This window comes from Chiloscyllium punctatum, chromosome 10 (assembly GCF_047496795.1).
Source record: "Chiloscyllium punctatum isolate Juve2018m chromosome 10, sChiPun1.3, whole genome shotgun sequence".
Taxonomy (NCBI): Eukaryota; Metazoa; Chordata; class Chondrichthyes; order Orectolobiformes; family Hemiscylliidae; genus Chiloscyllium; species Chiloscyllium punctatum.
The window spans coordinates 74,328,656-74,356,450 of record NC_092748.1 but is presented as its reverse complement, the minus strand read 5'-3'; the positions used below and the strand labels follow the sequence as shown (position 1 = coordinate 74,356,450).

At 38.3% G+C, this 27,795-nt stretch overlaps 1 protein-coding gene across 3 annotated transcripts in view; it reads right to left on the bottom strand.

The window, feature by feature from the left end:
- The window catches only part of nostrin (nitric oxide synthase trafficking), a 51,399-nt gene extending 23,933 nt beyond the window's left edge, over window positions 1–27,466 (bottom strand). Inside the window, exons 1-8 of one of the 3 annotated variants that reach the window (XM_072579523.1) lie at window positions 27,380–27,466; window positions 20,599–20,684; window positions 16,492–16,575; window positions 10,511–10,573; window positions 7,547–7,628; window positions 7,371–7,433; window positions 6,955–7,053; window positions 2,936–3,061 (exon numbers count right to left, since the gene is read on the bottom strand). In XM_072579523.1, the coding sequence (XP_072435624.1) occupies window positions 2,936–3,061; window positions 6,955–7,053; window positions 7,371–7,433; window positions 7,547–7,628; window positions 10,511–10,573; window positions 16,492–16,575; window positions 20,599–20,684; window positions 27,380–27,406 (630 nt within the window). In that variant the 5' untranslated portion in view covers window positions 27,407–27,466. Of the gene's footprint in view, window positions 1–2,935; window positions 3,062–6,954; window positions 7,054–7,370; window positions 7,434–7,546; window positions 7,629–10,498; window positions 10,574–16,491; window positions 16,576–20,598; window positions 20,685–27,379 lie in introns of those variants that run through there. The other 2 variants (XM_072579524.1, XM_072579525.1) reach the window with 2 other exon arrangements.
- Window positions 27,467–27,795: the final 329 nt, after the last annotated feature.

The following is a 27,795-nucleotide window of genomic DNA, read 5'->3' as shown; positions in this document are numbered from 1 at the left end:
CTCAAGTGAACTAAAACATAAAGGAAGCCACCTGTGATTAACATTATGAGATTTGTCATTTCACTTCATAGTAATTGGGTAAAACATCATGGAGCTCCTCACAGCATTGTAGAAATACATTCACTGTAGCACTGTTGTGGTTAAAATAAGCTTGCCACTACCTCATCAAGGAATCCAAGGATAGACAATGATTGCCAGCGATGAATTTTTAAAAACTTGTATTTTCTCGATTTATTTGCACTCTATACTCCACCTTTCAACATGCACTCAGTCAAGTCCCCTTAGGATCTTGTATCTTTCAATTAAGTCACCCCAGAGGATACAATCCTCGCCTGTCTGTCTTTTTCTCATAAGGCCATTCACTCATTTCAAGTTTTAGGCTTGTCAACCTTCTCTGAACTGCTTCCAACACATTAACGTCCATCCATAAATTTGGTGACCAATACTGTACACAATACTCCAGATATGGGCATATAACTGAAGCGTAACCTCCCTAATTTTGTATTAAATTCTCCTTACAACAAACCATGAATTCTATTAGCATTCCTGATTATTTGCTGTACCTGCATACTAACCTTTTTGATTCATACATGGGACACTCTGATCCATCTGTATCTCAAAGCTCTGCAACTTGTTCCCATTTAGATCACATGCTTTTGTTTATTCTTTCAGCCAAAATAGACAACTTCACACTTTTCTACTTCATACTCCATTTGCAAGATGCTCACTCACTTAACCTATCTATATCCTTTCTAGGCTCTTCATGTTCTCTTCACAACTCGCTTTTCCATTTATCATTGTGTTATCAGCAAATTTAGCTACCTTCATTCAATGAACTTATATAAGCTGAGAAGACTTGTGGCACTCGCATTGAAACTTGTGGCACACCATTAGTGACACCCTGTCAATTTGATAAAGACTCACTTGTTCCCATTCTTTGCATTCTATTATCTTTGATGTATGCCAATGTAACCTTCCACACCTCCCATCCCCTCCATGCCATGAGCTTTTTTTTCACAATAACCTTATGAAATGCCTTTTGGAAATATAAACTTAATGCATCAACTGCTTCCCCTTTATTTACAGCATAAGTTACTTCTTCAAAAAACTCCAGTAATCTAGTTAAACATGATTTCATTTTGACAAAACCATGTGTGCTCTGCTTGATTACCTTGAACTCACCCACGTGCCCTGTTAGAATATTTTTAATAATAGCTTCTAACATTTTCCCTATGCCAGATGTTAAGCTAACTAGCCTGTAGTTTACTGCTTTCTACCTCCTTCCCTCTTTGAATAAAGGAATTACGTTAGCTATTTTCCAAATTAGAAAGAACCACTCCTATATTGAATTAGTTTGTAAAACTACAATCCATGTATCAACTATTTCAGGGGCTAATTCTTTTGAGACCTCAGAATGAAATCCATCAGACCTAAGAGCATGTTAACATACTGTTCCAAAAATGTGCTCAGCACTACTTCCATGGTAATTGTAATTTTCTTGGATTACTTCCTCCCTTTCAATTCCTGATGTACTTCTATTTCTGGGATTCTACCTGTATTCTCTCTTGATGCAAAGTACCTATTCAGTTCATCCGACATCTCTTTATCCACCAGACTCATATTCTATAGGGCCAATGCTTAAAACGATATCTCTTTTCTTTTTGAAATATCTGAAATAACTTATCTATTTTTATATTTTTGGCTAGCTTTCTCTCTTACTCTAGTTTTTCCCCTCCTTATTAATCTTTTAGTAATTCCTTGCTTTCTTTTACATTCTAATTGTTTGATGTGCCATCTGCTTTTGCAGAACTATATGTCAACTATTTGAGTTTGATACTACCGTTGACGTTTTTTAAAAATATTAAGCACAGATGGCAGGTCTATCCTTTAGAAGTTTTCTTATTTTTTTCAAATGTACCCATTCTGCATTTTCTGGAATATCCCCTTGGATGTTTGTCACTGTATATCTGTTAACCTGTCCTTAACAGAAATTGCCAATTCATTTTCACTAGCTCTGCTTTCGCGCCCTCATAACTTCTCTAGTGTAAATTTATAATAGTACTCTCTCACTGTATGCAAAAATTCAATTATAATCACAGTCATTACAATCCAGAGGTGCTTTCACTATGAAGTCATTAACTAATTGTATCATATTAGTCAAAAACAGATCAAGTTTAGCTTGCTTCCTATTATGGCCATAGCACACTGGCCTAACAAAATGTCCAGAAAACATTCAATGAATTTCTCCTTAAAATTTCCTTTTCCTATTTGATTTTTCCAGTCTACATCAATGTTGAAATTCACCATAATAATTGCTTCTAACCTTTGACAAGCTCCCATTTTTTCTTCCTTGACACTGTACCCTACCATGTGGTCACTGTTAGGAAGCCTGCACAAAATTCCCACAAGTGTTGGAAAATGGAACCAGATTAGGTTATGATATCTGGTTGGCATGGACAAGTTGGACTGAAGTGTTTGTTTTTGTGCTTTACATCTCTATGACTCTAAATGACTCGTCTTTATCATTTCTTATCTCAACCCAAACTTCTTCTATAAAGCAGTTTTATGAATTTAGATGATCAGTCTCTGTTGTACTAACATCATCATTAAACTACAGAACCATTCCTCCACCCTCTCAGAGCCTCCTCTTCTTCCTAACTGTCACACAATCTAGATCATCCTGCAGCCACATCTTGTAATGTGTACTGGCTCATACTTATTTATCTCAATTTGTGCTACTAATTCATCTATATTGTTTTGAGGTAATTTTTTTTCCTGGTGATAAGAAGTTATACAGAAATGAGTAACTGAGCCATAATTCTCATTATTTCGATTAATTAACCAAAACTGCTTTTATTGGATTTCTAAAAATACTCCACAGAGATCATATAATCCTTTAAAATAGTCCCTTTTTGTATAAATACCTTTAACTTGCCTGATAAGAGTGTTCAAATGTAGACTCCCACTTGAGTCTGACGTCCTCACCAGCCCTGTTTAGTTCATAATACTGCTGGTCAATTTTTGTCAGTATCCCTGATGATTTTTTCATTTTTTTCAACAGCTATGGGATTAAAGCATTAACAACAAACATTTACTTTAAAAAATTGTTCTAATAGCACAACGTATTTAAAAAACCACAATTGTGTAGTAAAGAATATTAAAGCATACACAATATAAAATCTGTAAGTTAGGTTAATGAATACGAAAAACACATAAAATAAATCAGAGTTCTCTTCAAATATCACAGACCTGGATTGTTAACTATGTTTTTCTCTTCACACTTCTGCCAGACATGTCTAGTATTTGCAGTAATTTGTGTTTTTACTTCAAGTTTCCAGTATTTGCAGTATTGTGCTTTTGAATAAAGAGAACTCACATTGAATGCAAGTCCATAGGATTCTGCACCATGGAGCTAATGCCCGATAGTGAGTTCCTGATTCTAGAGGGATGATTAGGATTACAAATGAAGAAAGCGGAGCTTGTTCACTTAAAGTGAGTGTTAGAGAATAATTAGAGTAAACTACACAGTTTGTGTATCCGGTGGTAAGCTGCTCTTAACAATGCACTTCATATACCCATAAACATCCATGAATACAAACATGTATTCATAAAACCCATAAAACGGGTTGAACAACTATGTAGAATTAGCGCATTTGAGTGCAAGGTGCTTCATGAAGATGCAGGGCCACAGTGGTAATGTCACTGGAATAGCAATTCAAAGACCAGAATTAATGTTCTGGGGACATTTTGGTGCCCTTATTTAGGAAAATATATTACTTCATTGGAAGCAATTCAGAGAAGGCTCACTAGGATGATCCCCAGCGTAGAGGGGTTGTCTTATGAGCAAAGATTAAGCAGGTTGGGTAACTACTCAGAATCATAGAGTTGTGCAGCACAGAAATAGACCTTTTGGTTCCAACTCATCCATGCTGACCAGATATCCTCAATGGATCTAGTCCCATTTACCAAAATTCTGCCCATATCCCTCTAAATCCTTCCTATTTATATGCCCATCCAGACACCTTTTAAACGTTGTGATGGTATCAGCCTCCATTACCTCCTCTAGCAGCTAGTTCCATACACAACTACACTCTATGCAAAAAGGATGCCCCTAAACTCCCTTTTAAATCTTCCCCTCACACCTTAAACCTATGCCTTCTAGCTCTGGATTCCCCCTACCCTGGGAGAAAGATGTCGGTTATTCACCCCATCCATGCCGATGATGATTTTATAAACCCCTATTAGGTCACCCCCTCAGTGTCCGACACTCAAATGGAAAAAAGCCCCAAGTACTCATTGAAATTTAGAAGATTGAGAGGTGATCTCATTGAAACATATAGAACTCTTAAGGGGCTTGAGGATGTTTCCTCTCATGAGAGAATACAGGACCAGATTCTCAGAATTAAAGGGCATGAATATAAGACTGAGATGAGGCAGTATTTCTTCTCTTAAAGACTGAATGTCTCTGAAACTACTTGCCACTTGCCACAGAGAGATATGGTGGCAGAACCCTTGTGTATCTTGAAGGCAGAGATTCTTGAGAGAATGTGATCAAGGATTATGATGCAAGAGCAGGAAAGTGAATATGAGGAGTGTCAGATCAGCCATGCTTCTATTGAATGGTACAGCAGGCTGGAGGCACCAAACAGCCTTCTCCTATTCCTATTTCATACGGTCTTATTGATCTTTAATAGCCCGATCAAAGTGATTAGCAAGCTGCTCAGTTGCATCAAAGCCACCACAAGGTCTAAACAAATTAACTAAACTGAACAAACCACCCAGCATTAACCTTAGCATAGGAAATTACATCAGCGAGCACAGCCTTGTTGACCAAGGAGTCCTAGAAAATGGGACCAATGCTCAAATGTCAAGCAGTGACCGCCACTGAATTTCAAAAGGTATGCATGAATGAATCTCCCAATATTAACGTCCTGTGGGGTAACAATTAACCATAAACTGTTTTGGACTATCCATATAAATACAGTAGCTATAACAGTAGGTGAATAGCTAAGAATCCTGCAGCAAGCAAGTCACTTTCTGTCTCCCAGAATCCTATCCATCATCTACACCATCACATCAAGAGTGAGATGGAATAGGCTCCAGTTACCAGTGCAACTTCAATAACATTCAAGAACTTCGATATCATTCAGGACAAAACAACTCATTTGACTAGCATCTCATCCACTGCGTACCATCAAGATGATGCACTGTAACAAGTCACCAAACACTTTCTAAACCTGTGAACTCTATCACCCAGAAGGACAAGGACAACAGATACATGGGAACCCACCAGTTGCAAATTTCTCTTCAAGCAACGCACCACATGGGGCTCAGTGGTTAGCACTGCTGCCTCACAGCACCAGGGTCCCAGGTTTGATTCCAGCCTCGGGCAGACGGTCTTTGTGGAGTTTGCACATTCTCCGTGTCTGTGTGGGTTTCCTCCGGGTGCTCCGGTTTCCTCCCACAATCCAAAGTTGTGCAGGTCAGGTGGATTGGCCATGCTAAACTGCCCATCCTACTAGGTGCATGAGTCAGAGGGAAATGGGTCTGGGTGGGTTACTTTTCAGAGGGTCAGTGTGGACTTGTTGGGCCGAGGGGCCTGTTTCCACACTGTAGGGAATCTAATCTCACACTAACTTGCCACTATCCCGCTGTTCCTTCAATACACTGGGTCAAAAACCTGAAAATCCATTCCTAACAGAACTATGGGTGTCCACGTACCTTGGGATTGCAGCACTTCAAGAAGGCACTCAACACCGTTTTCTCCATGATAATTAGGGATGGGCAATATATTTTGGACTGATCAGTAGCAATGGATCACAAAAAAATGTTACCTTGCCAGGTGATACCCCTAGTGATAACTCTCCAAGTTTATTATAAGCACAGTCCTATATTCATTATATTTGTATTAAATTATAAATGCTATTAATACAGAAGACAGTTGAACTGAATAATAAAAGATAAAAATTGTGTTACACATTTCTATTCACAAACTGTAAAAATATGTCATTTGCATGGTATACTATGTATGAGGGGAGATATTTGGGAATCTTTACTTGTTTTAATTTCACAGGGCAATTTTAGAGAATTTTAAAGAAGGTGACAAATGATGCAAAAAGGCTATGTTCTAAAAGTCTACCATCATGGTTTGGAATGGAGCTTGGAACCCATAGAAAAGGCCTTCACAGAAGACTGAAACTAGAAGGACTGAAGACATCATAATGATTAGTGAACAAATTTCAGAGAGATTGCGACTAATAACAGTAATCTGCAATAGTAAAGCCAGGATCTGTGGGATTTTAAAAAAATCACCAACCATACATTCCATTAGCTGTTTCCCTCTCTGCATAAGAGCTGCCAAACCTGTCGAATACTTCCAGCATTTTCTGTTTTTAATTTATATGATTTGGACTAGTTAGAAGAAATGACATGGCTTTATGTTGGTGGAAATGGCTGCTTTATTATCCACTGGATCAGAAGTATATTGGACAGGCTAAGTAGATGAAAGGGACTTTGTGCATATGCTGTTTCCATATGTTTGAATTTCTGTACATAACTCTGTAGTCAACTATATCATTGTCATGGCTACAACAGTACCATTAATAATTGTTTTAATAATGGTGTTATAAAATTCAACTATTTCTCAGGAGTTATTAATCCATTCCAACAGGACCCAGCCTGTAACTTCCATGGTGACAAAACATGCCAATATCAATTTGGTCATGGTTCACCAAACTATTGAAAAATGGAAATCAGCTGAAAGATAAACAACCTAAGTTCTTTAATGATAGCACTGACAAAGTGTGATAGCTGCTGAATGATAAAGAGGCAACTATACTGCCAGCTATAACCAAATAACAAATTCAAAAATCACAATTTCATCCCAATTGACTTAAGATCAGACAGCACTGTCCCGCAAAACTTATCTGTTTTAAACACTGCAGTATGCACAACCTTTCTTTTCTCTTTTTCAGATACTATTTGTTTGTTGTTCTCCACCAAATCAGAGTTAGATTCATGGTTTTTGGCAGATCGCATCAACTTCTTTTTCATCTGTAATCCAAAAGCATTGTAGTCAATTAGAATCGGAGTTATTGTGTATTAAGTAAGTTATTCTTATCTGATGACATTTGATGAAGCAATGAAACTCCATATTTTTAATATATTTTTCAAAGCCCTTGAACTCAAAATTCAGGTAGATATTCAATACAATTTATATTTAAAATTATTGTACTGGTTTATAAGAAAAGCAACTTCAGTGGATATATTTTTGTGCTTATATAAAATAAGCTAAAAACATTCAAATGACTTTAAAAAGTTTGAAATTGTACAAAACGTCTAAGGGAAATATTAAAAATGTTAACTTATACCTTAATTTGTTGATTCCAGTTGTCTGTAACAAGTTTTGATGACTTTTCAACAGCATTATCCACCTGATGTGCAGGTGTAAGATTGGACAGAAGAGGAAAGATTAATGTTAAAAGGACAGCAGAAATAAATTAGCTAACATACAGAAAACACATTTTATAGAATGCATAATACATACTGACTTTCTCCTTTTAGTATGTTCATCCAGCATTTGACGGATTGGTTTAATTGCTTCTTGCTGAATGGCAATGGCTAATTTCCTGTTTTGAATAACATATACAATCATTTTTAAATCTAAATATCTCCGAGCACGTGAAAAATGTATCAAGCTACAAATACCTTTTTTTCTAATATGGTTGTTTAAAACAATCAAATGATTCAGTCGGGTCAATATTTCCTCTGATGGGTGAATCTCAAATAACAGGAAATAAATTTAACATTGAAGTTAGGCCAGGTAGGTGAGTGAAAACATGAAGCACTTCCTCACGTATAAAGATAATGAAAGTCTGAACCCTCCAACCCAAAATGTTGTGGATATGGTTGACTGATATTTGTCAATCTCAGTCCTGAAACATGTATTGGGTAAGGCTATTGTGTATATGAAAAAATGTGGGTACACCCAGTTTAGGTAGAGATTAGTCATATTGCAACAGATTAGCAAAATGAGTTCAAGGTGCAAAATGGTCTACTCGTGCTCCTATTACAGCTGCAATCAGCTTCTGTTGATGGAACAGAAGGAATGGTAATCTAGAGTTGCAGGAAAGTATACAAATCAGTAAAGACTGAAGTAAACATCCCACACAGGGTGGGGTGAGGCTATGGAGAAATACAATTGAGTTAATAATGTTGGCAGAGATGCAATAATTGCATTGGGATACATATAGAAACTAACTTCATGGGCGTGCCTATAATCATTATGATTTAGATGATAAGAGGCTACCACCTTTATAACTTTGGTCACCATTTGTTTGCCATTTTTCATTTTTTGTTTCCCTTGCAGATGATTTGGCTTATTTTAAACAATTGATTTCAAGTTAAATAAACTAGACCTTTTAACTTCCCTTGGCACCATTTTCTTATGATTGTACTCATGGTTCTTCCTCCTCTTATGCCCGAGACGTCGACTCTCCTGCTCCTTGGATGCTGCCTGACCTGCTGCGCTTTTCCAGCAACACATTTTTCAGCTCACATTATGAATGACTATATAGGATATGAGAACATTTTTGAGAAGACATAGTAGTTACATTGAAACAAGGATAACAATTCTAATGCAGAGTATTGTTATATAGTTGAATTCCACAAAACAGGTAGTAGAATGGAATAGAATGATGAACAGATCTAAGGCAGTAGTGAGAGTGAGTAGGGGCAATGGCTGGAGAAGCTGCAGTCTTAAACTCTCAGACTGTTATTAATGTCTTTAGGTAGGATGGCCAGATTAGACAAAGTACAATCCCTTTTATAATGAAGGTATGTTTATCACTAAAGAGTATATACAGCAGGAGCTACTGATGCAACATTATGCAGAAAGAATTCGATAAGTATGCCCATGTAGGCACAATGAGGCATCTCCTCATTCTTAGTATTCATGTAAACACTACCAAATCCTCCAATATTTTCATTCTCATCTTTCATGCCTTGAGCGTGACCTGATTTGCTGCTTACTTTGCTCAAGAGTACTGTGAGTTTGGTTCTATTTTTTAGTAACAGTTGCAACCAAGACACAAAATGTGCAATGAAGAGACTTCTAACAGCACTGACAAAGATTGTGGCAGGATCATCCACAAAGCAGAAGACTGATGTGGATAGATTTTGATCAGTTTCGAGAAAAAACAAATCCACTGGGCAAATTTGAATTATACGTAAAAACAAGCATTGCAGATGCTGAAAACCAGAGTCCAGATTAGACTCTGGTGCTGGAAAAGCACAGCAGGTCAGGCAGCATCCGAGGAACAGGAGGAGGAGGAGGAGGAAGAACCATGAGTTCAATCATAAGAAAATGGTGCCAAGGGAAGTTAAAAGGTCAGTTTATTGAACTTGAAATCAATTGTTTAAAATGAGCCAAATCATCTGCAAGAGAAACAAAAAAATGGAAAATGGCAAACAAATGGTGCTAATCTAACCTTTCAATTGTGAGACTTCAAATAGTAATTGGAGGTTACGAGATGGAAAAAAAATACATTTACTTCTAAACACAGAAAGCCATCACCTACAACTACAAACGTCAAAGGATTAAATATTATACCTAACAATGTTTCTAAATTTTGAAGTTCAAAATCACGCAACACCAGGTTACAGTCCAATAGGTTTATTTGGAAGCACTAGCTTTCGAAGTGCTGCTCTTTCATTAGGAAGCTATGGAGCAGAACACAGAATTTATAGCAAAAGATTACAGTGTCATGCAACTGAAACGATAAATTGGCTTGTTCAACATAACATTTCAGTTGCATGACACTGTAATCTTTTGCTATAAAATCTGTGTCATATGGTCCTGCTCCACAGCTACCTGATGGTGTAGCAACTCTGAAAGGTAGTGCTTCCAAACATACCTGTTGGACTGTAACCTGGTGTTTGTCCACCCCAATCCAATCCTAGCTCCTCCACATTTAAATTTTGAGTGATAGGAAATGCTGTAGGAATCATATCAATGATTCTTGATAAATGATCTGACAAGAAGCAGTTTACATAAAGAATTTTCTATTCAAATCCAGATGGAGCAGATAATGACATATCCCATGATTTTAGCACAGATCTAGAACTTTAATATTAAAGACATCTGATTCTGGAAAAAAAACCTCACTATTTCTTCTGATACTCCTCAGCCAGTTGAGTCTGGAATATGGTTTCAATAAATTATGTGCAGAGATGACCAGGGTGAGTTAACAGTGGTAGTATTCTCACTTCTGAGTCAGGAGAGCCCAACTGCACACAGTCATTGCTCACAATCTCACATTTATTGAGTTGTGACTTGCCTTAGTGACAGATAGATTGACCTTGAGAACTCTGACCACTACAGTATCTATCAGCGTAAAAGTATAATATAAATACTTCAATGCTCAAGTTTACAGAATAGGGAAGAATGTGTTTCCAAGCTATGGCACTGAAACAGTGGTTCGGACTCATCCCAGGTCACCTTTAAACGCACCCGTGCAATTCTGCAGTAAACGTCATTTCTTGAGAGACGCAGTTCCACCCATCAAATATGGAGCTGCAAACAAAGGTATTTGTTAAATAACTGACAACGTGAAGTCATCAATTATATCATGAATAAGCTTGTTTCAAAACAAAACATTGTATATTGTCCAAAACTACCCTGATAAAAATATAATTGAGGCATAGCAAATAATTTTAAAATGCCATCACTGTAGTGTTTGAAATGTATAATTATTACATAAATTTCAACAACTGAAAATTACAAGCATTTGTGCACTCAAAGATAGGAGTTTCCATGGAGACTGAGAGACAATCAGTCTTTTATTTTTGATGCCAATTTTCTGCCTTCACTGTCACTTCTAATGACACTGACTCCCAGCTGGGATACAATTCCATGAATGCCAGTTACCATCTGGCCATTATTCATGTGTGAACCCTGACAGAAGTACTAACAGGCTAGTTATTCACAGAGCATCATTGACAAGTCTAATCCCTAATCCTGGCCGTGCTTCATGTTCACAACTCCTTATGTCAGCAAGACTGCTGTATGATGCTCAAAAAGAGTAAAACCTTTTTCTCCTTCTTACCCAGAGGGTGTGAATGATTCAGCAACTGGAGGGAACCACAATGAACAACTGACAAATTTGGATGTTAATGTTTAACCTTCTGTAAATTAATATTCACTTTGTACAAATGAAGTTCTGTTCCATGACATGAAATATCACATGACCAGACACAAACCAAACCAGAAAGGCAGTGGCTAGGATATATCTATGGGAGGCTTGTTTCCAGCTTAACTATTTCAGAACCAATATTTTGTATCTTGAAAAAACCAGCTTCAAGACATTGAAAAAAAAAAGTTTAATAGCTCAAGATGGATTTGTCTTAATTGACACTCATTCCACTTTCATCTACATTAGTACAGAGAAGTATTGAAGCCAAGAATCAAGCTCAATTACCTTTCCTTTAAAAAAAAAGGAACCTACAAAAGTAATAAATGATTTTGTCTCGTCCTCATCAGAATATAAATGTTCACTTTAGTAATCCTACAACTTCTGAATCCAAATTCTGGTAAGTATTCATAAAAGAAGAACTTTTGTTTTGGTGGTCGTCTCATTGTACCTGACCACCACTTGGCATTGGCTATGTTCCAGGCTGCCCAATAATGCAATGGGGACAGTAAACAGCTGTTGGATCTCTCCTTTGCATATTTTTCAAGTAATGACCCAGATGCTTCCAAATTTCTTTTTGCCTGAAAAATGATGTGGTATGAATTTTCAAATCATGGCTTTCAATAAAGAATTTGTAACACATAAGCTGTTTTAAAAAAGCACAATCATCAGTCAGAAAATACTGTACCTACTTATGAGTCTGGAGATTTTTGCCATCATTCTGATTTTTAAAAAAATCATCTGTGGGATACGGACATCGCAATCTAGGCCAGCACTTATTGCCTGCCTAATTGCCTTTGGGAAGTGATGGTGTTCAGCTACTTCCATAAATGAGTGCTGCCTTGGGGCTCAGGTATATTCACAGTGCTATTAGATAGGGAGTTCTAGGATTTTGAAGGAACAGGAAGGGAAATGCAATATAGTTCCAAATTTGGAAGTGTAGAACAGCAATTTTAGTTTCTGGTGATCCCAAGCTTGTAACGTGTTGTTAGGGTGGCACGGTGGCTCAGGTTAGCACTGCTGCCTGACAGCACCAGGGTCCGGGTTTGATTCCAGCCTTGGGCGACTGTGTGTGGAGTTTGCATATTCTCCCTGTGTTAGCGTAAGTTTTATCCGAGTGTTCTGGTTTACTCCCACAGTCCAAAGATGTCCAAGTTAGGTGAATTGACAGTGCTAAATTGCCCACAGTGATCAGGAATGTGTAGGTTAGGTGCATTAGTTAGGGGTAAATGTAGAGTAATAGGGTAGGGGAATGGGTCTGGGTGGGTTACTCTTCAGAGGAGCAGTGAGGACCTGTTGGGCCGAAGGGTCTGTTTCCACACTGTGGAGATTTTATTCTATCTGCTGCCCTTCTCCTTCTTGGAGTAGAGGTGTGGGCTTTGGAAGGTGTTGAAGGAATTTGCACAAGATGCTGCTTCACACCTTGTAGATGACACAAACTGCCACCACTGTACATTGCTGGTGAAGTGAGTGAATGCTGAACGTGTTGAATAGATACCCTATCCTGCCTGGTGTGAAGCTTGTACTGTGTTGTGAGAGCTGACTCTCACCCAGGCAAGGGAAGAACATTCTATTACACTCTTGAATTGAACTTTGGAGATAGTGAATGGGGGTTGGTGAGAGAGGAGGGGAATTCTGAGCTTCTGACCAACTCTTGCAGCCATAATATTTATATGGCTATTTTCTGATCAATTGTAACACTCAAGATATTGACAATGGGGGATTCAGTGATGATAGTGCCAGTGAACGTCAAGAGGAGACAGTTAAATTCTGCCTTGTTTGAGACTGTGATTGTCGAAAAGGGTAGTGCTGGAAAAGCACAGCAGATCAGGCAGCATCCAAGGACCAGGAGAGTGGACGTTTTGGGCATAAGCCATTCTCCTGCTCCTTGGATGCTGCCTGACCTGCCGTGCTTTTTCTGCAACACTTTTTTGACTCTGACTCTCCAGCATCCACAGTCCTCACTTTCTCTTCCTTGAGACAATGATTGCCTGCTGTGATGTTGCTTGCCACTTAATCAACACAAGGCTGGTTGTTGTCCAGGTTTTACTGCATGGACGAGGATTTCTTTTGTATGTGAGAAGCCATGAAGGATACTAAACGTTGTGCAATCATCAGCGAAATCCCCACTTCTGCCCTTATGAAGGAGGGAAGGTCATTGATGAAGAAGCTGAAAATGGTTGGGTCTAGGACTTGGCATTGAGGAATACCTGGAGTGATATTCTGAGATAATTAACTTCCTAAATAACCATCTTTTCTTGTGTAAGGAGAATCCCAACTTTAAGAGCTATCTGATTCCTAATCATGTCAGTTTTGCTGGGGGTCCTTGATGCTATACTTGGTCAAATGTTGGCTTGATATCAAAGGCAGTCATTCTGACCTAACACCTGGAATTTAGCATTTCTATTCTGGTTTGGACCAAGGTTTTAATGATGCCAACGGCTGAAGTCAGCTCTGATCCTGGTAAAATTAAACCAAGTATCAGTGAGCAGATTATTTTTGAGCAACACCACTTGACAGCACTATCGATAACTCTTCCACCACTTTGCTGATGATGATCAAGAGTGCACTGAGTGTTCCAATGAACCAAGTTAGACTTGCCATGCTTGTTGTGGACAGGGGATAAGTGGGTGATTTTCCACAACTGTCAACATTGTAGCTGTGTTAGAAGAATTATGGTAGTGCTTGTTCCTAAGCCTCATCTCTTGTACTGGTTCACAACAAATAAAAATATCTTTCCTAAACGTTTGCTGAAACAACATAGGAAATTACAAGAATTGCATCAACCCTGACACTATACACAAAGGTCCACCCATCAAAGCAGATAGTCTGTGAACCTGACAACATCAAGCAAAAAGAAAAAAATTGGGACACTAAAGGTCATAATCTCAGATTCTTACAACACCATCCCTGGGCATTTCCTGTCTGAACATCAAGATCTGCCCATCAGCAAATGAGTGAACAGTCAAGGAGATGGTGTCCAGGAATCCTCAACATTGACTCTAGACTTCTTTCTCAGTCTGGGCTTTGTCAGACCTCTCAACTTTGGTCTAAACACAGACAACAAATCTGAATTGCAGAGGTAAGATAAAGCAATAGTAAGACAACAAGCAAAAAAAAACAAAGGACTACAGATGCTTGAAATCAGAATCAAAAACAGAAATTGCTGGGAAAACTCAACAAGTCTGGCAGCATCTGTGCAGACAAATCACAATTAATATTTTGGAGTCCAGTGATCCTTTTTCAGAACTGATTGTAGCTTGGAAAAGATTGGTATTTAAATGCTAAAGAAGGCATCGGGGGAAGGAGGAGGAGAAAAAAGATAGGTGGAAATGAAGCCCAGAGAGAAAGAACAATAGTTGAACAGACAAAGAAATGGATCAGGATTAGCCTTTGGGAAAAGACATCAAGGCAAAGTTTGACCAAAAAGAATGACAATAAGAAATCCTAGCAGAACAGAAAGAATTTGGAAGCATGGGGAAACTATTCCATGGCTGGAGGATATGCTTGCACAAAGTAAGATAGTTGTGAACCTAAGAGGTCAATCATTCATCTCAACCCTAGGACATTGCTGCTGGACTTCACCAGGTAATGTCCTGAGTCCAACCATTTTCACAATGCCAATAAAAGATATTAACTGTTACTTTGTCTGAGGATTATACTTTAAGAAAAAATGACACTGAATTATGCATATTGGTACACATAAAAATTAAGTAAGTTAGTTTTCATGGAAGTCTGTTGTTTATAATTTGATGTTCTTCTCACTGTGTCCTGGCTATGTTTCCTGGATCGAAGACTTTGAATCCTCAAGTTAGAACTAGTTAGCATTCAAAAAATGTTCATTAACGAAAGCATGTGTAGATTTCATCAAGGCAAGTCAGGATCGAGATAACTAATGGCTCAGAGTTTGCTGAAAATACAATTGCATGTGAACAAGCACTCCACTGCTAAAATATAAATTAGTCAGTAACCTGTGACGAAGAGAAAGCTTATCCCTGTTGCCTCATTATCAGCTTCCAGAAAATGCAAGTATATACAAATGTATGTTTGAACAAGTCTAACTAACAAGCATATCCTGCTCCAGAAAAATCTAAGCCAATACATTTTTTTTTAGGTGACTGCCTGGAGTGATAAACAAATGCTAACAATGGATATAGACTTTCAGAAGGGATTCTCAAGTGGCATATTAAAAAGTAAACATGTTATGAGGTAATATAGACAGAAAGTTGTTATAAAGGTACACTATTATTCTGAGATTAGAGGAAAGTTGAAAATAAAATACAATAGTCTAATTTTGGTCTTGTGTGTAAAAGTGATTTGAATGTGGCAATATTGAACACAAGCAGAGGCTATTGGGAAATAAAGTAGCAATGGGATAAGTTTTGACATTTTCAAAAACAAAACACTAATGAAGAAATGGTGGGAGCAGAAGTTAAGAGCAAAAGAAAAAGGCCACCAATCAAAAATATCAAGAATGGTCTGCCCTAGGCTTCAACTCCTCCTTCATGCCAGTTAGCCTGTTCCAAGGTAGGTTGTACAACTAATGCTCTAAGAAACAATCTCATACACAAATAAAAATTCATCTTTCACCATACCTTGGCGCATCTGATTTGTTTGGTCAACATGCAGATAAGAATCCCCAATAAGAATTATAGTGCTTTTTTAAAGTCACAATGATTCATTTCTGTTTGTGCTGTCATCTCATCTATCTTGTTATAAATGCTGCATGCATTCAGATAAAGAACCTGATAAAAGTTTTGACATTTTAATCTTTATTACTTAATTCTGGTTCTAACTTTTGCTGTACTATTCTGCTGAAATATTTTGTCCAGTCCTTAATGTTATTGTTTGCCTCTTACCCATACCTCTTCTCTTTTTTGATTCTGATTTTTTAAAACTTCCATTCAATCGACGCCCTCACCAACTAATGTTTTAAAGGCCCATCTATAACTCTAGTTATATGATTTTCCAGGACACTGGTCCAGCAAGGGTAAAGTCAAACCCATCCAACAGAACAACTCTTTTTCCTCAATACTGGTGGCACTGCCCCATGAAACAGAACCCATTGCTCATATGCCAATCTTTGGATTTTAACTACTTAGTGGTAGGATTAGAAGGTGGTTGAAAAGAAATCTTTTCACTGGAGCATCTTAACGATCTGAAAATCATGAACTGGAGGCAGAAGTCCTCACTTCATTTACCAAAAAGCTAGATATTCTTTTGAATTGCCATTGCCTCATAGGAGAAGAAGGTACATTTTTTATTTAAATACAGAGACATAGACTTTAGATATGTTACTTACTTTTTAATTATATTGGCAGATGCTTTGGTAATTTTGTTTGCAAGTCGCAAGAGTCCTTTGCCATACTTCTTTTCTAGATCAGCTCTGGAAAAGCACACAACTGTCATGTGTTTATAATAGAGTAATGCAATTGGTAAAACTGTTAAGGCACAGAGTTACCCATTTTTAAAGATTGATGCCAGCTCCTCATTGCAGTTTTAAGAAGAGTTCAATGTCCACACAATTCCCTTTATTTGAAACAGCAACCTAGGCAATGAAATCGTTTGTAGCAAGCTGTCAGGTTTATCTGTCACTTCGGATAAGAGCGCCCACTTGCACTTAAATTTTATCCTGAAACACACTGCAGCAAAAATAAACCTCCCAAAGAAATATGCTGTGCTGCAAGTCTCCTCAATTGTCATCAGTCATTGCATCCTGCATAATGACATACTGGATAGAGTCCAGCTACAGGAAGCAAAGGAAGTATCATGGGAAAGGGAGGAGAATGTAGACGGAGATAATGATCAGCAAAAGAATGAACACAACTCAGAAGGTCATCCTGTCATTGATCCAAGAAATAGCACAAATGCTCTTGATATGCAAGAGAAAAATAAGGCTCAGCAAATGCAAAGACACACCTTAAAGCCCTATATTTATTATGTGCAACATCTTCCCATCTGAAATTACACTTGCTAGTAACTTTCCTAGATGAACAAGGTCGATCACTTCATCTGGCTCCACACAAAAAATTTCTCATTTGTCTTTGAGTGGACATACCCTTTCCCTAGCTACCCTCTTGATCCTTATACACATAAAACACCATGCGATTTTCCTTAATCCTATTTGTCATTTCATGACCCCCTTTAATCCTCTTAACTCTTAAGGTCTTTCCTGCTTTGTTTGTATCTATATATCTTCAATTTCCTAAATTTTCCTTTCTCTTTTTAACTAAGCATGCAATCTCTCATCATATCCTTCATTTTCACAGCAACGTGCTAGTCCTGAATTCTAATCAACTGGCCTTGAAAGTATTCCCACATGCCAGATGTGGATCTACCCTCAAACAGCTGCCTCCCATCTACATTCCCCAGTCCCTGCCTCATGTTGTCCTGGTTAGCCTTTCCCTATTTTAGTACTTTCATCCATCCAAGGATTACTCTTATTCTCACCCATAAGTAACTTAAAACTACTGAATTATGGTTACTACTCCCGAAATGCTGCCCCAATTTTGATCACTTGGCCAGGCTCATTCCTCAATACCAAGTCTAGTATGGCCCCTTTCCTTGATGGACAATTTACAAACAGCTGAAAGAAACCCTCCTGGACATATCAAACACATTATCCCTCATCAAAGCCCTGGAACTAAGGGAACTAAGTCAATATTGGGGAAGATAAAATAATTTACCACAACACCACTGTTGTTGTTAAATCCTTCCGTAATATGTCCATACATCTGTTCCTCTATCACCTGCTGACTGTTGAGAGGCCTGTAATTACATTCCATCAAAGTGATTACACCCTTCCTGTTCCTGAGCTCTATCCATATAGCCTCACCTGCTGCATGAGCCAGCACCTTATGAAAGAAACATCCCAGCCGGCATAAAAAGTCTAATGTGGACTGAGCTCCTCATGAAACCAAGAAGCCCTGTTGGTTATTATGCTAACTCAGATAGTCCAGAATCTACATTGTCTAGTCTTTGAGTTGTTCCATCAGGGTCCAAAGAATTTTTGTTTTATTCATTCACAGGGTGAAACTGTTACTGGCTAGGCCAGCATTTATTGCTCATTCCAGAGGGGCAGTTGAGAATCAACCATATTGCTGTCGGTCTGGAGTCACACATATTTCAGACTAGGAAAGGGTGGCAGTTTCCTTCCCTAAAGGACATTCGTGAAACAGATTTTTTTAATGGCAATCGACAATGGATTCTTGGTGATTGTTAGACTCTTAATTCCAGATTTTTCCTTTTTATTGAATTCAAATTGGGATTTGAACCCAATCCACAGAACATTACCTGAGTCTCTGAATTAATAGTCCAGCAATTATACCACTAGGCCATAACCTCCCCTTTAGAAATTCTCATTCTCTGACCAAGAATCGAACAAAGACCGTGGCAGCAAAAGCCTCAATTCTTGATTACTAAACCAACAGAGAAGCAATTTGGTCCCCACTTTCTTGTCTAACCCACTGTGCTTCAATTTTAATTAACAATATAACGTCAGTCACTTAACAAAAATCTTCCACAAGTTCACACACACACCATTCATTGATCTTTTCCTGAGTGATTCTGTCAAATAATTTTAATGGGTTCATTAGGCAGGGCCTCAATTTCATTGAACAATATTAATACTCATAGGGTCAGTTAGCTGGATGTCAGGTTTGCAATGCAGACTGATGTCAGCAATGTGGGTTCAATTCCCACACCAGCTGAGGTTACCATGAATAATTCTCCTTCTCAACCACTCTCCTCACCTGAAGTGTTGTTAAACCCCTATCAATTCATTCTCTCTAATGAGAGGGCAGCCCTATGTCCAGGAGGACTATCTTGACCTTGCCTTTATTAATACTCATAAATGCCTGTGTCATTTCAAGTTAAGTGGAAAGATTCAATTTTCCCAGCTGCTGCCAGGCTCCACTCTCCTGGATCATTACTGTGGATTCCAAGTGTTACGTGTTGTATAAAGTGATAGTTCTGAAAGGGTTAATGCTGAGGATTGTATTAAGCACAACCCACTGTGATGATGCTATAATAACTTAGATGGGAAAGGGGGAACATTTTAGGACTGCAAAACAGGGGAAGACTGTCATTATAAGGAAGACTGTCGTTACAGTTCTCCCAAAAGTCTTAGTAATAATCTTCTTACTAAAGTAATTTGTATCTGATTGTTATCATGCAATAAATTACATCTTGCTTAAGACAAGAGCTCTTCTCATTAAACTTCCTAGTAGTTTTTTTCTTACCACCTTAGACCAAGTAAGCTCCATAGACCTAGTCAGAAAGAGAGAATGGTGGCACCAAACTACCCAATCACATGTTGACTGTGATACTGTCGTATGAGTATATGATGCCTATGAGCAAAAACGTTTAAAGCCTAAATTCAGTCCACGAACCCCTGAAGAAGCAGGCTCAGAAATTCTGTGATTGTGTCATTTTCCTCAGGTGAAACAATAAGTTCTTTAAAAAAAATACAAGGCAAAGACAGACAAACCTGTCATCAACAAAACTCTTCAGCAAAGAAAAATGTGTTTTTGGATATTTTGGTATAGATTTCAAATCATGTCTCTACAAAGCGCATGTAAACAAAACAAAAACATTTTTTGTGATGGAGAAATATTTCAGCGAAATAAAATTTGAGAGGGAAGCACATTTCATTGATACAAGAATTTGTCAATCATGGACCAGTTTTTCAGCCACACACAGCATACCAATGACAAGAAGTGCACCTCCTAACACAGTCAGATTATTTAACTGACAGACAGAAATTGAATATGTTTTAATTATTGTTAACTTCCTAGCATGAAATCTTGCATTATGACAAAAATGACATGTCCTGAAATCTGTTTTCATAAAATTTTAAAAGTTATTTATGACAAATTGGTATTCTGGCTGAAATTTGTTTGGCATAAACATATAGAAAATCATTCATTGCACGGATATCTTACTGATTTATTCTGGGAGCCAGAACAAGTACAAATTGCAGCTAAAGTATACTAAATTCTGCAACTTTTTCAAGGGAGTGTTTGAGTATGTTGTCATGCATTGAACAACACAACTAGAATGAAGCAATAATAATGACATAGCTACTGCATTTAAAATTACCCAAGCAGATATTGATAATTATTTTTATTCACTGATTAAGTATTTTTCTCACCCACACAAACATAATGATTCAAAGTGTCTTCTGAGTTTTAAAGTTATTAGTTACCCCATTGAAGAATGATAGGATTCACATGCTCAAGAAGATACGCTGTACTGCATAATATGGTTCAGAATTGCCAGTCATAAAACTCCTTTACAACATTCAGAAAAAGAGCTAGAGGAAAAGATTTCATTGCAAATTTTTTACAACAAAATTACTTACAGATTTTTGTAATGCTAATCATTACGTTAAGATTGTGTTCATTGTTACCTCTGCTGAAGGACAGATATGAGTTCTTTGGAGTAACTGTCACCATTTTTGGCAAACATCTTGATATGATGATACATCCGATCGTGCTGAAAATAGCCAGAAGTCAGTTAATATTTGCACACCTTCATCTTTGACCAAAAATAATTGGAAACATAGTCACTTTTTTAAAGTCAGGTCTAAGGTCGTCAGAAATGAAGTAAGGATGCAAGTAAAACCAACTTAAACCATTTATTTCTCATGTGGAATTTGAGTACCTACTTACAGTATTATTATTTGAAACATGGCAGCAGCAAGCCATTAAGTGCCTTAAACTGGTTCCACCAGTCAACTAGATAATAGTTGATGTATTTCAACTCCATCCGTTACCTATCTTTGATCCCGATCCCTTTTACACTTCTTCATGTGATGTGGTCACTGCTGATTTGTTGCCCCATTTCTAATTGTCCTTGAACTGAACTGCTTGCTAGGTCATTTCAGACAGCAGGTAAGAATCAACCATATTGTTATGAGTCTGTAGTTAAACGTAGATAATACCAGTAACATAGAACAGTAGAGCACAGTAACAGAACCATCGGCCCATGATGTTTTGCTAAACATGACGCCAAACTAAACTAATCCTTTCTGCCTGCCCATGGTCCATATCCCTCCATTCCTTGCTTATTCATGTGTTTATCTAAAAGGCCCTTAAAATGCCCCAATCAAAGTACCACTCTCCATGGAAATAACTTGCCACTCACATCTCCTTTGAACTTTACCCTTCCTACCTTAAATGCATGCCACCTATTATTAGACATTTCAACTCTGGAAAAAAGGTTCTGACTGTTAACCCTATCTATGCCCCTCATAATTTTATAAACTTCTATCAGGTTTCCCCTCAGCCTCCACGATTCCATAGAAAATAACCATTGTTTGTGCAGTCCCCTCCTTAGAGCTCACACCCTTTAATCCAGTCAGCAATCTGGTAAACCTCTTCTGCACCCTCTCCAAAACCTCCACATCCTTCTTGCAATGTGGCAATGAGAATTAAACACAATACTCTAAGTGTGGTGAAGGAAAGTTTTATAAAGCAGTAACATCACTTCCTGACTCTTGGATTCAATGCCCCATGCAATATGCCTTCTTTAATCACCCTATCTACTTGAGTGGCCACTTTCAAGGAGCTGTGGATTAAGACCCCAAGATCTGCTGTTCAATGCCCTGCCAGTAACTCCACATGTCCTCTTAATTTTCATCTCCAAAAGTGCAACACTTCATACTTGTCCGGATTAAAGTCCATCTGCCATTTCTCCACCCATATTTGCAACTGATCTATATCCTGTATTCTTTGACAACTTTCTACACTATCCACAACTCATCTGATCTTTGTGTCACCTGCAAACTTACTAACCCATCTGTCTACATTTTCATTAAAGCCATTCATATGAATCACCAATTGCAGGGCTCCCAGTACTGATCCCTTGCAGAACACCCCTAGTCACAGATCTCCAGCCAGAAAAACATCCTTCCACCACTACCCTCTGTCTTCCATGGGTAAGCCAATTCTGAATCTAAATGACCAAGTCACTGTGGATCCCATGCATCTTAATCTTCCCCATGAGTTTACCACGAGAGACCTTGTTGAAAACCTTACTAAAATCCTGTAAACAACATCCACTGCTCTACTCTCATCCATCACCTTTGTCATCTCTTTTAAAAAAAAATCAATCAAGTTAGTAAGACCTGACCTGCTCCACAAAAAGCCATGCTCATTGTCCCTAATTATGCCAAAGACATGTAAATCCTATTTCTATATATCCTCTCCAATAGCTTCCCTACCACCGATGAGACATTCATCGGTCTCTGTTTTCCTGGATTTAATTATGACAGATTTAACAATGACAGATTTCCTTAATGAAAGAATATTAATGAATCAGATGGGTTTTTAACAACAAAAGTGGTGTTTTTGCGATACCATTACCATTCTCGGTTTATTAATTGAATATATATTCCACCAGTCACCATGATGGTACTTAAACCATGTCTTCACAGCATTATTCTAGGCCGTTGGCTTCTTCATCCTGTGACATTACCACTATATGAACACCACCCACAACTAATAAAAATAGTTTTTTTTTCAATTCATCTTGCCCCCACAGTCTTTTGCAGAGAGAATTCTGTATTTCTACTGCTCCTTGTGTGAAATAGTGTGCCCTAATTTCATTCCTGAACAATCTAGCTCTAATTTTAAAAACTGATCTGTATTTCCCTCAAATGAAGGAAACAATTATTTATATCTGCGGTATCAAATCTTTTCATTTAAAGCAACTCAGTTAGATCACTCCCTATCCTTTAAACTTAAAGTTTATTCAACCAGTCCAGCTAATTTATTCCTTTAAGTCTGTTGCATTTCAGATAATCTGTGCTGTATTCAGTGTAAGGTTAAAATATGTTTAGTGAGGTGTGGTACCTAACATTCAGTGCAATACTCCAGATAAAACTTGATGTAAACTCAGCAAAAGTAAAACATCACTACCCTCCCCCTTCATCTATAATACTCAAAGTAAATGTGAACGTTGCTATCTATGTCTTGGTTAATTTTTTGCATTTGTGCACTAGTTTTCATAACTTATATACCTGTAAATTCAAATCCTTTTGTTCCTCTACAGTTTCTAGTACTTTGTAATTAAGACAGTTTTCAATTTATCTTTATTGTTCCAAAGTGGATCAACTCATACTTTCCCATATTATACATCATCTGCCAGTTTTGCCCATTTAATTAACCTGTCTACTCCGCCTGATCCCATCTACACAACTTATAACTCTTCCGAACTATCATCTGCAAAATTTGGATACAAACATTTTTATTGCTTCATGCAAGACATTAGAAAAGGTAAGATCACAAGATGCTGGAGTAGTAGTCCATTCCCATTCGGACCAATTAATCTGCTCCACCATTCAACAAGATCATGGCTGATCTGGTAATTCTCAACTCCACTTTCCTGCCTTTTAACCATAAACCCAGATTCCCCTACTGATTAAAAAGCTGCCTATCACATCCTTGAATATACTTAACACCCCAATCTAGATAACTTTCTGTGATAAAGAATTCCACAAATCCACTATCCTCTGAGAGAAAGAAAGCTCCTCCTCATCTATGACTTAAATTGGTGACTGCTTTCTTTGAGATTAAGCCTTTTATCCTAGACTTTCCCATGAGGGGAAGTCAAGCTGGTTAAGAACCTTATGTGTTTCAATAAGGTGTCTTATATGAAAACCAAATATCTCTCATAAGGCAATCAAAACCTGATGCCCAGCACAGAACTTCTGAGGAAGGGTCACTGGATCTGAAATGTTAACCCTGATTTCTCTCCACAGATGCTGCCAGACCTGCTGAGCTTTGCCAGCAGTTTGTTTTTGTTTCTGATTTACAGCATCCGCAGTTCTCTTAGTTTTTATTTTGCCCAGAACAGATCCCTGGAAACAGCAGGTAATTTAAAACCTCCAAAAACACAACAGGTTTGAGAGATTTGTTTAAAATCAGAATCCCAATTCTAATCTGTCTACCTTCAGTTTTAATGTGGGCAGGTAGTCAGTCTGCTCCCAGGTGGGTGAGTCACAATTTAAATATCAGAAGCACGTGAATCTCACCTTAATACGAGGCCAACTAAATTCCTGCAGCTAAAACAAAACAGTAGGAAAAAAGTGTGAGAGCTGCTGCGTGCGGAACCCAAAGCCTTGAGCATCCCACTAGGTCCAGAATTATAAGCATTGGGGAACCAGCTAAATCCAATATCCCTGCATCACCAAACACCTAATCCTTCTTATCTTACACTGAACTCTCCATACAGGGCTCTGACATTCCACTCTGATCATCTACAGTCTCCCATGCACCTCCTAGTTTTGAGCTTCCATACCTCCCCCCCCCACCCCACCTTCAACCCCTCATGTCACCCCATTCTCCTACTGAACCAACTCATGGCCTTGTATCTCTCCATGTACCATCCATCTGTACCCTTCAGTCTCCAAATCCCCCTTCCTTCTGTCCTCTTCCCAGCTGCAGTCTGTTCTAAAGGCCCACATCCCAAAAGTTTTGGAGATGCATGAAGAAAGTTTATTGGGTCCTGCTATTCTGCTGAGTTTCCATGTTTAGTGCAGCTCACCTTCTCCTATCACACCTCCAAGTAACATTTAGCCTCAACTACCAAATCCTGTCATGAAGAGCGTACAAGAGACACTGGTGTACTGGTTATGGCACTAGACTACTAATCTAGAACAGACTTAGAGATGCTGGTGTTGGACTGGGGTGTACAAAGTTAAAAAGCACACAACTCCAGGTTATAGTCCAACAGATTTATTTGGAAGCACTAGCTTTTGGAGCGCTGCTCCTTCAAATCATACCATAGCAGACGGCTAAATGTGAATTCAATAAAAATCTGCACAAAAATTCTAGCCTAATGGTGACCATCTACCACCGTCAGTTGTCATAAAAACCCATCTAGTTCACTAATGCCCTTCAGGGAGGACAGGCTGTCACCCATACCTGGTCAGGTCTACATGGGGCTCAACAGCCACAGCAATGTAACTGACTTATAACTGCTCGATAGGCAATAAATGAGGCCAGTGATGTCAACTTCCCATGAACAATTTTTTAAAAACTTTCTATCTTCTACCTATTATCAAACCACATGTTAAACTTCCTTCCACAACCAATGCTTTCCCTTTATGCCAATATTCTGTTGTACTGTTCCTTAACAAAGTGACTTGAATTCCATGAAAAAAAATAATTTATAAGTCTTCCCTTATGCATCATTTTAGCAAACTTTTCAAAAGTAAATCTAGATCTGTTAGATATAACCTAAATGTCACAAAAAATATGAACTCTTTGACAAGCTTTGACATTTTTTCCCGGATATAAAACCCTGATGACAGATTCCGATAACCTTCCATTAAACTGACACAGGTCTCCAGTCTTACAGATTCCAGTCTTCAGAAAATTCAATTCACTCCACATGATATCACGGATTATCCAAAAGTACTTGATATGTAAAGGTTATATCCCCGGACAACATTCCAGCAATAATGTTGATGAAGTGAGTCAGAATCTATTGCATCTGTAACAAGCTCTTCTGCTTGCATTTACCCGAGGATGTGGAACATTGTCCAAGTATGTCCCATATTCAATAAGTAGAACAAACTCAACTTGGCCAACTTTTACCCCAGTTGACTCCCGATCATCAATAAAGTAATGGAAGGGACAACAATATTATCGATATTCAGCTCAGTGATGCTCAAGTTTGGGTTCTGCCAGAGCCACTTCGCTCTTGGCCTCCTTCAAACATGAACAAAAGAGCTGAATTTCAGAAGTGAGATGATAGTAACTGCCCTTGACATCAAGGCTGACTTTGATTGATGTGGTACAAAAGAGCACAGTCAAAACTAAAGTAAATTGGAATTGAAGTAAACATTTCTAACAGGCAAAAAAGATGGTTGGAAGTTATTCAGCTCGGCACCACAATATTTCTGTAGGATTTCCTCAGGGCAATGTTCCAGGCCCGATTATATTCAGCTATTTCATCAATGACCTGCTTTACATCGTAAGGTCAAAATGGAGATGGTTACTGAGGATTGCTCAAATGTTCAGCAATCCATTTGCAACTCCTCAGATTCTGCAGAAGGAGTCTATGTCCAAGTGCAAGAGGATCTGGGTTTGAACTAAAAAGTGGCAAGGACCATTTGCACCAGACAAGTGCTGGCTCCAATAAAGAATGAAACTATCACATGGCATTCACTGGCATTACCACCACTGAATCCCACACTATCAATATCCTAGGGATTACCTTTGACCAGAAAATGAACTGGACTGGCCATATAGATATTGTAGCTACATGAGCAAGTCAGAGGCAAGGAATCCTGCAGCAGGTAACTTGCATCCTGACTCTCCAAAACCTGTTCAGCATCTTCAAGGCATGTGTCAGGAATACTCCCCACTTGCCCTGATGAGTGCAGTTCCAACAGCACTTAATACGACTGAGAATAAAACAACCTTCTTGTTTGGCATACAGCCACAATCACTCCCTTCACCATTGACATTTTGTAGCGATGTGTACCATCTCTAAGATGCACTTCAGAAATTCACCAAAGATCACTACAGAGCATCTTCCAAACCCATGACCACTTCATTCTAGAAGAACAAAAAGAAGAGATATATGGGAACACCACCACCTGCAAGTTCCCCTCAAGCCACTTCTTACCCTGACTTACAATTGTATCACCATTCTTAAACTGTGGCTGGGTCAAAATTCGAGAACACTTCCTCATAACATTGTGGCTCTATCTACACCACATAGATTGAAATGGTTCAAGAAGGCAGCTCCCCACTACCTTGTTAAAAGCAGCTAGGGATAGGCAAATATTGTTGGCCCAGCCAGCGACGCCCATACCTTGAATGAATAAAAAAATGTCTGGAGTTTCCTGGTTTCTGCTTCGCTCCTAAGTAATAGATTCGTTGAATATACAGTTTCCAACAGTTGGAAACCTCATTTTATATAAAACCTTCACAGGCAGTAACAATAATCTCACACTGCGAGTTTCACTAATTTGCGTTTTAAACGAGAATGACTCAAAAAAGAAAAATCTAAGTATGCAAAGTGAAAGTTGAGTTAAACAGGGACATAAAGTTGTTGTCCTGATAAACTCTTTAACCACCTTCTTTCTCAAACTGACGAACCATGTCTTAATTGATATTACTTTCAAATGTATGAACAGCAAGCTTGAACAAGGAGTGAAAATAATGTTTTCTTACAGTACACCCGCTCACAGGATCTCTCATTTTGCCCTTCTTCTGAATTCACACGCACCAGGAAAATGAGTGTTGCTTGCGAGTTTGCACTTGTACTTTGAGCAGACAGTCATCTGATGGTGAAACAGCAGGGAAACGCATATCTCTTGGGTCCTAAAGCCCATGCGCCTCACAGAGAGAACCACTGCCAAAAACAACATAAGCATCGTCTCTTTAAGTTTTCTTTTACAGGAATTGTGCAGAAAGTAGCTTAAAGTCAATTTTAATCAAAGGATCTTGCATATCAGAAGATGCCACGTTACAAAGTAACATTGTTCCAATTGTTACTTTAATTTACTGGAATGAAAATCAACACAAAGGCGGATCAGGAGCTTACCCATTTTATTTAAGAGTGACTGACGGTCTTGGTATTCACTCAT